The following is an 11,507-nucleotide window of genomic DNA, read 5'->3' as shown; positions in this document are numbered from 1 at the left end:
TGTTGACATGAGGTTGAGACACAATAATCAATTTTATTCCTTCCTCATTCTGTCTTGTAATTCATTAATTAATCCAAATTTTGATAAGATATAGGGTGATTAGCAGTTCGCGGACCAAAAAACGCAGCAACCAACAAAAAGTAGAAAGTATAAAAGGAGGCACCAATTAAATCCTAAACAATAAATTATTTGTCATATATACCATGCAGCAAATATCACCTTATAATTAAGTGATCACATGAAATGATAGACGACGACCAAGATCTTATTGAGAATGATAGCCCATTTACCAGCATCTTGATTATTACCGATTATCATGCTATCAAAATAATGGTTATTTATTTAAAAATTCTACACAAGGAGCAGAGTCAACAAAGTATATGCCCTAGAGATACCGTATCATACCCTCGAGAACAAGCAAACTTCACATTTAGAGAAGTTGGAGTCAATGGTGGAATTAACTAGCTGGCTAATCTTATATTGTCAAATATGTCGGTAGCCATTCCAAGGAGTTTGATCAAGTATATAATATTATAAACATATAGAGATGTTAAATATTGGTAATAACAAGTGCATGAAGTATCCATGAAATGCATCGTTTGATATTTTTCCCTTTATTAAAAAGATTGGTGCAAGCCTCAGCAAGATCATCATCGTGTGAACTAATAATTATGGCCTACCTGTAAACTTATTTAATTCTTCCATGCTTTCTTTTTCCCCCCTTCCAACGCACGAATTTGAACAAATATAAATCCAGAATATAAAAAAAATGTAATTGTCAAGAACTTGATCTGGGCAATTTGCCAGCTGTCAATTGATTTTATCGATTTTCCAGTGCCAGCGTGACTACAGAGTGAGCTTTTAAGCTCGAGGGCCTAAGCTAGGAAGCTGCTAAGAATTTGGTAATGATTTATTTAATCGGCTGTCCCACAGCCACCGGCTTTCCAAGTTTGATTCAGTCTTAAAGACAACCAAAGGTTCAAAGTTAGACTTGCTGAACGTGAAGTTAAACGCAAGTCACAGACTTGAAATTTTCAATCTCATGAAATTTCGTGGATCCGGGGTCAGACCCAGACCCATTGGCCACTGTCCTACCCCAGCCCAGTTGCCAGAATGTTTCTTCGCTGTTACATGTGGAAATTTTTGTCTCATCATTTGACGCAGACAACATTAAACAACCCTTTTTATATACAAATCTTAACTATTAATGAACAAAATATAAAATAAATAGACAAAAAAGGGATCTTGTGCTAATAGTTTCTCAAGCACAAAATTATAATCATCAGTATAGTTTAAAGGGATTAACAGGAAATGAGCAACTTTTCCTTCATAATATTCCCACTACAGATCCGTACATATGTATAAATGTATATACATAAAAAAAACCTCCTAATTTTTCTTTCTGCTTGCTTTATATATAAATATACATATATTTGAGAGCTACATTCTAATCTATCAACAAAAGAAAAGAAGAAAATAATAAAAAAGAATGATCGTAATAAATGAAATCAATTAGCTAGTAGTAACGACCTCTCTCATGGTTCTTGAATGAACCAAGCCCTGATCAGCGTTCTTCTTGTTTCTCGGCCGAAATAACTTAGAAAAGAGCCCATTTTTCTTCTTCTTGCTTTCACCTTCTTGATTTCTCACCCTTGGAACAAAAGACACTAACGATCTACTTTTAGTTAACACATTATTCTTGCGACTGCCAAACAACAAAGTTGACAAAGAATGCTTTCCCTGATGATCCGTAGTAGTAACACTATACTTATTAAACACTGGAGAAGAACAAGAAGAAGCCTCAGAAGAAGAGTAGTAAGACGATAACGATGAGGAAGAAGAATAACAACAAGAATCCAACGTATTGCGTGATGACGAGCTTGAAATAGCCGCTAGTTGAGAGAGCTTATCCCTTAAACAAAGAGAACAAACCCCTGGTGATTGCTTGTGTTTAGGATGCTTCCTGCACTTGATCACCGTAGTATCATGCTTTGATTTTGATGATGGTTTTTTGAACATTAGGGTAGCCATTTTGGTAAAAAAAAAACTCTTTTGGGTTCGTTTTTTGTTTTCGTTTATGGCTGCACTATTTATAACGGTGGGTGCAAACGTGTAAGGTTCATTTCCATGAACCGTCATGGGAGCTTCTTTGGGTTTTCTTAAAAAACAAAAGTCATTTTGACAGGTTATGCAAAAGTTTGAAAAGTTATTTGGGTAGTATGCGTGTGTTGAGTGTGTGTGTGTGTGTGTGTGGACGGTTTTGATAGGAACAAGAGAGCACTGTGGGGCCAAGAGTGAAGATTGAGTCAGTGGCTTTGATGGTTAAAGTAATTCGGTTCGAGCGTGGAGTTGGGGTATGGGATAATCAAGGGCGGCGCGGAAAATTAAGCGTTCGCGCAAAAAATTAGTAAAAAGGGCAGGCGTTGACACCGTCAAGGCTTACAAAACGGCGACGTTTTTGCGACAGATCTTATTGGAAACAAATAAAATGGCACGTCGATTCATTCTTTCATGGGATGCGCACGGGACAGAAGGGAGATGTCTCCAAACGCATGCTTGCATGCGCTGGTTTCTTCCCTGCAGCCAATAATATTTTGCCACGTTATAAATCAGGGAATTTTTTATTTTATACCTCGTCAAGCATAAATTTTTAAATACCTATTTACTTACTTATATGACAAATAGAAGAGTGAAAAAATTAGTAATCTTCTAAAAAACTCTTCAAAAAATATATATATTATTTTAATCAAAATATTTTCCGCTACCAAAATAAAAGTAATTATAACACCTCTTTCTTCAAGAATAATGAGATAAAATAATATACTATTAAAATTAAAGTTCTAAAAAATTCTCTAAATAAGATTTTTTAAATGAGATAATATTTCTCTCCATTCAGTATTGAAGAGAGAGAGTGATAATTTTATTTGAAAAGTTTTTAAAACTCTTTTTTATTGATTTGACTCTTTAAATAAATAGTAAAATATCATTTAAAAAGTTTTTTGGTGATATTCTAAGGTCATCTCCAATATGACATCAAAACTATCACTAAATCACATTTTACACAATTTTTGATGTAAAATGCTTCTCTAATGTAACACCAAAACCAACACCAAAATGATGTTATGAATAGTATTGCACCAAATATGATGCAACACTATTCATTTGGTGATAGAAAAAAAAGTCTCAAATATCCTTATTATTATTTTTTATTTCCATACATGTCCTATTTTATATAATATTTAAAGTTATTATTATTATTATTTTTATTTCATTTTTAATTTTTGAATATTATACTAATATTTTAAATAAAAAATATTCAACATAAAAATTAATAATAAAAATAAAATGCCAATAACATTAATTACTAGATTACATATTACAAAATTAAATTAACACAAATTTAAAAAAAAAAGCTAATACCAGTAGCATAAATTAGAACAATTATTTAATAATATGGGAGATCATTATTAGATCCTCCAATATCATCAAAATATTGGCCAATATTATTAGAAGTATTTTGAGATGCTTGGCTTTTCTAAGATCTTCTCTGCAAAATTTTAATTTGTTCATTTTGAAAATATTGACGTAAGCTCGGATCACTTATCGAATTTAAATCTTTAAGTAAATTTTTTTTTCTTCACGATATGAGACCATCTCCAATTTTTTTTTTCTCATTTTGGGCTCGTATTATTTAAATTTGATAATTTTGTTGTCTATCTCCACTGCCTTTTTTAAGAATTTCATAAAGTCGTCAATTGTCTTCTTTAATAGTATCAATAACTAGTCAATTTTGATATTCAACTTTCCTTTTTCATTTTGCCTTCTTTACTCCAATGGGCCGTTGAGTAGAACCATCGTCAACATACTCATCATTTATATTTAGTGAAAATGATGATAGACCAAGAGATGCTGATGTTGGAGACTCCGAAGCGGAGAACCTTATTGTGATGACACAAATTCACTACTTTGCCTTCAAAAGTATAGTGTTGCAATGCTATGATCATCTCCAAATTTTTCAATATCTTTAAGGATAGGCCATACATGATCAAATTTGAACCATTTATTGTATTTCTTATCTTGTGCTAGTAACACTTTCGCTCGATTTAGCTACAAAATAATGTAATTAGAATGTTATATATAAAATAAGTGTAATATAAGCTTACAATTTCTTGTTCGGAAGCACCCCTTGGATTTTGATTTTCAATTTGTCGAATGCATCCCCTCAGTTTGCCAATTGTAGCTAGAATACTTTGCATTCATTTTTGCAAAGATCTTCTTGGTCGAACTTGAGTGGTGAACTCTGCTTTAGAATTATTGTATTCAATTTCAACTCGAGACCAAAATACATCTCGAGATTGATTTATACCAACAATGGGGTTTTGGAAAATATCAAGATATATATGACATAAGTGTATATCTGCTTCATGGGTGTATGAAGTACTTCTTGGAGTTGGAATCATTTTATAGAATAAATGGTTGAAAAGATATGTTTGAGTAAAGTGAAGTTTACAATGATATTTATAGATGAAAAATAAACATATCTAATGAATGAAAATAAGTGAAATCCATCCAAGGTTGGTATTGAATATGAGATAATCCTTATCTTTAAATTTTGAATAATGTGTAGATATTATAAGATTGGATAAAAGTAAATCTATTGGATGCAAATAAGTGAAATACATCCAACGGTTGGTATTGAATATGAGAGAATCTTTATCTTTAAATTTTGAATTATGTGTAGATATGATAAGATTGGATAAAAGTAAATTTAATGAATGAAAATAAGTGAAATCCATCCAACGGTTGGTATTGAATATGAGAGAATCCTTATCTTTAAATTTTGAATTATATGTAGATATGCTAATATTGGGTAAAAGTAAATTTATTATAAAAAGTATATACTTATGTGTACTAAAGCTTATTCAATTTACATATCTTTGAAAATGAATTTTAATATTAGAAGTTCATCTCAGCACTTATTATATTTTTCATCTTCTTCAAATTCTGATGGTGAAAATGATGATGATGTAAACCTAATAAATGATATTGAGGCGATCAATGCACATAGAGAAGCGATAATTAACATGATTGCGAACAACAATATTTGCATAGTTCACTATCTCAATCAATTAAACAACAAAGTGATCCATGGTGGCTCAGTTACTGGTCATATAATAATCAACCACGATCATGAAATGGCTGATCGTAATCTGTTCAACGACTACTTCTTAGAGAACCCACATTTCAATGATTTAATGTTTTATCGTCGATTTAAAATGTCTTGAAGTTTATTTAGTCGTATTACTAATGCTGTGTAAGGTCATGACAACTACTTTATGCAGTGAAGGGATGACGTCAGCAGACTTGGGTTATCTGGTCTTTAAAAAATCACTGTCGTATTTCGGATATTAGCATCTAGCATGCCAACGGATGTTAGCATCTACTGATGAGTATATTAAAATTAGAGAGTCTACAACAATTGAAAGTTTGAAGAGATTCTGTCGTACAATTGTGGAAATTTTTGCAGAGTAATATCTTAGATCACCCAATGCTAATGACGTCGCCAGGCTACTCCACGTTGGTAAAGAGTGTGGTTTTCCAGGAATGTTAGACATCCTAGATTGCATGCACTGGAAGTGGAAAAATTGTTCAACAGCTTGGGCCGGACAATATACTGGTTGTAGTGGAACCCCAACTATTATTCTGGAGGCTGTAGCTGATTATGATATTTGGATATGGCATTCACATTTTGGTTTGCCTGGTTCAAATAATGATATTAATGTGTTGGAGGCATCCAATCTTTTTGCTAACCTAGCTTTAGGTATTGCCCCTCCTGCTCATTATGTCATTAAAGGGAACGAATATAATATGAGTTATTATTTAGCTGATGGTATCTACCCAAAATGGTCTACTCTTGTGCAAACTATCCATGATCCATGTGGTCCTAAAAAGAAATTATTTGCCATGAAACAAGAAGAATGTCAGAAAAATGTAGAACGTGAATTTGGAGTCCTTCAATTACATTTTGCAATTGTTGCTAAACCATGACGTTTTTGGAACAAACATGTGTTACATGATATAATGTCTGCTTGCATTATTATGCACAATATGATAATCGAAGATGAACGTGATGTTAATGCAACAATTAATGATTGAATGCAAGCGCCAATACCAACCGTTGATATAAGGGTAGATGAGAATACTAGATTTCAAGAATTTCTTGCTCGACACAAACAAATCAAGGATAAAGAGGTTTACATTGCACTCCGAAATGCACTAATTGATCATTTATGGGATAAATTTAGTAATTCGAATAACTAGAATATTATTATTGTTATTGTATTTTTCTATATTAATGTAATGTTTAATTTTCATAATGTACTAATATAGTTAATTAAATGAAAATTTAATAATTTTTTAATCGATATAAAATTACCTATTACTTAATTATCTATATTAATAGTAATATTTATTGTGTTAATTGAATTAATTCTTGAGAATAAAAAGAAGAATATTCTTTTTGGCGTAAAATTTAGTGTAAATGGGTTGGAGATGAAATAGTAATTTGGTGTGAAAAATGTATATTTTTTGTATTGGTGTTACACCAAAATGGTGTTAAGCATTGGAGATGGCCTTAGTCTCTTAACCATTGTTGATCACAAATATTGTTAACATTATTATTTCATCCTTATAACATAAAGTGACTAAATTGTCTAAATAATGTGTTTTTGTATTAGAAGTTTAAACAATTGATGAGGATTTAATTAGTTAATTGTCATCATAAAAAAATTGGTTGATTGTTTAAATTTTTCTTTATTTGAAATTATTAAAAATTAAATGAATTCTTTATAATTATTCTTTTGAAATGGGGGTGGGTTTACCCAATTTGGGAGTGACATTTTTTTTACGGCTTGCAGGAAACAAAATTACATGACGCCCGCAGGCCCAGCTTGTTGGATTTCTTGTTTGGGAAACATTAAAGAAAAATTTTAAAAGAAAAAGAATTGGTAAAATGAAATGAAGCGAAACTCAAATTGGAGATTTATGTAGGCGTTGAACACGTTCTGAACGCACGTGTTGCTTTATTCCAATTAAAGTCATAAATCAACCGTCCTCTTTCCTTCTTAAAGAAGTCATAAATCAAATCAATTTGGAAATAAAAAAATGTCATTTGTTAAAATTATTGAAATTGATTAAATTCAGTTTATCTGAACTAAACCAGCCAATTTAAATGAAGCATTTTCAGAACTTAAAAAATATATATATTAACAAGTTTTTTTTTTTGTATGGGATTAACAAATTAATAAACCTCATAGCTGTGCTATTAGCACATGTATTTAGATTTTAATAAATTAATATTATTATATATTGAAATCAATCGTTTTTAAAAATATAAGTGTATAATAAACTGATGGTAATGCAAAATAAAACAATATTAAATGTGAAGATAAAGTGACACTTGTAAAATGCATCAATATCGCTATTTTATCTAATACATTAAAAAATATACACAATAACATGTGCGAATTCAATACCATTTGAGCACCGCCATTAATTATGGTCTCATAACTCACAACTTTCACATTGGGTTATTGTTCACTGCATATTTGATAAAAGCACTTTGACTTAGCATCGATTGGTCTTGTCTAGCTTCTCGATTAATTTATTTACAACCGAAACCAAATCTTCTGAGCAAAATGCTTATTTTTCCTGGCTTCCAGGGAGAGCACCGCCGCACCTGTTCAATACTTCAAGGGGTCACATTTTAGCTCCAAATGGAATTGAAACCGACATAAAATAAGCAACATATTTTATCACAAGCTTGTAACGATAGAGCAAAAGAAGAGTTGGGTAACAAAAGTAGAATCTATAGTGAAAGCCATAACTGAAGGTTGGTACTTGGTAGAAACAAGCACCGGCAGTCCTGCTAAATTTGGACAGAGATTTATTAAAACGCGGAAACTTGACAGTTTATAGTAGCAGCCTTTGAGTTCCTTCCAGCTTCCAGCCACAGAATGCCGACACCCCATCTGTGCCCATCTGTAATGACTAATGACTAATGAAGCCTTTGTCTCGCACTCTCACCGTGACCTATATCTAACTAATTCCTTCTGTGTTTCATGTGCTAGATGAGGATGCTTCTTTTTTCATAACTAGCGAGGCCAGGAATGACTTTGTAACCAAACACCTATTGCTCACTCAGTCATTAGCATAGAAAGTGAAAAAAATAAACAAGCTAAATAAGTGATTCCTGAATGTGGAACATCAATGTTGAACCTGAGGGCGAGGCAGAAAAATGCGAGCTCTTGTACCGTATCAATTACCAATCATCGTACATTCATAAGAAACACTCATACTTCGAATTAGCAACTGATAATTGTTCAAGTTTGCAGAACAAGAAAAAAGAAAAAGAAAAAGAAAAATTGTATTGAAACTAATGATACTGAATCTCTCATCTACTTTCACATTGCAAGACCACTCCCAACTTTCAATACCTTGCAGATGAGCGCAGGAGTTGGACAAAGATCACGTACCCATCTCTCTTTCTATAACTGTTTTGTCGATTCAGCAGCCTCAGCTGTTTTGAATTCTCTCGGGCACTGAGATACTTTTGTCTTTAGGCATTTTACAAAATCCTTTCCTCAAGAATTAAAGATGAACTAGTAAAAGAGTTTACACTGTCTTTTGCGAAGCATTTCTCCCTCTCTGTAACGAAAAACAGGGGACCAACATACCACGCGTGAACAGACACATACATCTTGGCAACTTTTTAAAACAACAATGGGGATTCATAAACGTTTTGAAATTCTTATAGGCTGGGGAAGGTGGGTAGGCAGAAAATCCTTAATCCCCATATGTTAGCAAGTAATTGAAACTTTTTCTCAATCGGTTCACCTCTTAATGTGAATGAACGCAACTCGCTGGTTGGTTACTTCAATGTCTCCAATTTTAACTATATCTCACAAACTTCTTAAACTATACTTGTATATTTCCTGCTAACACAAGTGTTGGAACCTGAGTCAAATGAAAATTTGAAGAAACAGAATGACAAAAAGAACTAAAAAAGAAAAACTAGAAAAATGAAAAAAAAAAAATAGTACAACCTTGAAGTGAGTCAGATCAGGAGCGGCATAGTTTAGCAGCTTCTCTTGCACCACGACATTCCCACCTGCAATCAATTGATTAGTTGATTCATAAACAACGTAGCTATCTATATTCATATGCTCAAATCACGTACTAGATATCTTTCATGCAATATGGTTTGGCTCTGTCTCTACGTATATTCGACTTTCAGCCGATTCACTGGAAACTCTTGAGGACCCAAAATCTCAATTCATGTTAAAAGCATTTCTTCATAATAAACGCAAATAAATTTTATGAACCCAAACATAAATGCCCAAAAACTCAGTAGGCCTTCTTAGCCCAAGTTGAGATAGAAGTAAAGAGATAAAATATGGGGTTCTATAGAAGCTCTCTGGGGATTTTTTTTAGGAGTCCCCATTTACACTGAAGCCCATATTACATACACGTGTTAGAGATTCTCTTATTCTAAAATTTTGTTTAAATGTTAGAAAAATGATATTTAATCACCAATAAAATATTTTAATGATAAAAATATAGTATTGTAATTTTGTGTACTATAATGCTGTATTATGAACATAATTAATTTTTTTATTTCAGTAGCATTTTTAGAATATTCAAATATCAATACTCTTAAACATAATTCTTCCTTCTTTTCTTTTTTTAAATAATCGTTCTTTGATGGTAACATAGGTTAGTGATATTTTATTAGGATTTTGTTAATTTATATTTCAAGTAACTTACAATCTATGTAAAATAATGCAAAATTAGTGATATTGACGGTGGGACTCATTGATTTTTATATAGAGTGTAAGTTACTTGAAATGTAACTTAGCAAGACTCATTTTATTAATATAAAATTTTATTGAAAATAGTGTGTTAAAGAAGTTTTTTCAGGATTCCATAATCGGTCCTTAAAAAAATAATTGAATGACTAACTATTGATGTTGATTAATTAACTAATGTGTCTTCCACAAAATGTGTTGCCTGGTCAGGAACAGCCTCGCTACAATTTTCAACTCATTTCTAGTGAGGTCACATCTCTACTGTAGCACCATCAATATTAGCACCATTATCAGCATTAGAACAACAAATCGACAAGAAATGATAGCTTTCTTGAGTCACTAAAAGACCTACTCGTTAGCCCAAACAACAAGTTAAACCAAAAAAAAAAAAAAAAACAGAAAATGGTTCTTAGAATTAGAAGAATAAATTTGATGATTGCCACTTGTCATATGTTCAAATAACAATAATAGTTTCATCGTGTTATCTCAAAGAGAGTTTGAATATTTTTATGTGGGTTGAAACAAAATTCGTTATATGCTATCATCTTAACAGTATCAACTATCAAGTTTCTTCTTTTAGATCACGAATCTACGATATCCAACTACAAATTCAACATAGAAGCAGCAATATGATACCCTCTAATCCGGAACCATTCGTCTCGTATAACAAAGGACTGAATTTATGATCCGGATGAACGAGCGCTTGTCGCATGCAAACGCATTAATTGGTGCATTGGTGCCGTGCTTTTGGAGCTTCACATAAACAAAGGATTGATGATTGATGAAAGAAACGGTTCGTGATTTGAGAGAGAATTGATAGGTTTTTTTGGGATTTTCACCCCACATAAACAAAAAGCAAACGTCATATTTACGCAACAGGAAAAGGATAGCTATGGCTAGATTCCCTATAGGGCAGTAAAAGAGTCAAAGATTGATGACAGGTGGGTCCCACTTCTGACACGGCAAAAGACTTTGGAAAATGAGCTAAGAGTCTCTGCAGCTTTTTGCGCTGTCTCTTTCCCCACCAGATAATTATGAAATCCTGAAAGGGACTTGCCTCCTCTTCGCATCCACTTATTCTCAACTCAGGACGCCGAAGTCTGATCACATTGTTGATCGACATTGTTAACCCGCAGTTCAGCTGCCAGCTTTATCACCTGATCGCTGGTTGTTTGATTTCCATGCCAAGGTTTCGACGTTTCGTTCAGTATTGTGTGGTGCTTGTGAATTTGAAATTTGCAGTTCTAGTTATGAATTGAGAGAGTCTTAGCTGTTATTTGAAAGTTGGTGCGTCACGGCTTGTTTAGTAAGCATCATTAGTTGTTAGGAGAAAATTTGAACGGCGGAAATAAACAAAGCCTTATAATACGCTTACATGGTGGGCCTAACTTGACATTTTTATAAATCTCGTAACAGCATTTGTGTGCATATGGTTGCTGATTTTTTTCACGAAGTGAAAATGTGCCCAGAAACACATTAAAGTTCAACCACTGTAGGGCAATGAAAAGATAAAGCTTCTGATGGACAGTGATGTCTTATATTAGGCGCACCTAGATAGACACGTGAATTGAGAGAGTGGTGCCACTAAAAGATCTTGAATTGTTACGTAGTCTGGCAAATTTCTTTGGCCAGTTATGTAGC

At 32.7% G+C, this 11,507-nt stretch overlaps 1 protein-coding gene across 1 annotated transcript; it reads right to left on the bottom strand.

Moving 5' to 3' along the window:
• Window positions 1–1,301: 1,301 nt before the first annotated feature.
• LOC102618680 (uncharacterized) lies at window positions 1,302–2,079 on the bottom strand. The gene has a single exon (XM_006472493.4). The coding sequence runs from the start codon at window positions 2,029–2,031 to the stop codon at window positions 1,513–1,515; it is 519 nt and encodes a 172-aa protein (XP_006472556.2). The 5' UTR covers window positions 2,032–2,079; the 3' UTR covers window positions 1,302–1,512.
• Window positions 2,080–11,507: the final 9,428 nt, after the last annotated feature.

Source organism: Citrus sinensis, chromosome 5 (assembly GCF_022201045.2).
Source record: "Citrus sinensis cultivar Valencia sweet orange chromosome 5, DVS_A1.0, whole genome shotgun sequence".
NCBI lineage: Eukaryota > Viridiplantae > Streptophyta > Magnoliopsida > Sapindales > Rutaceae > Citrus > Citrus sinensis.
Note: the sequence above shows the minus strand (reverse complement) of the source record. Positions and strands in the feature narration are given on the sequence as shown.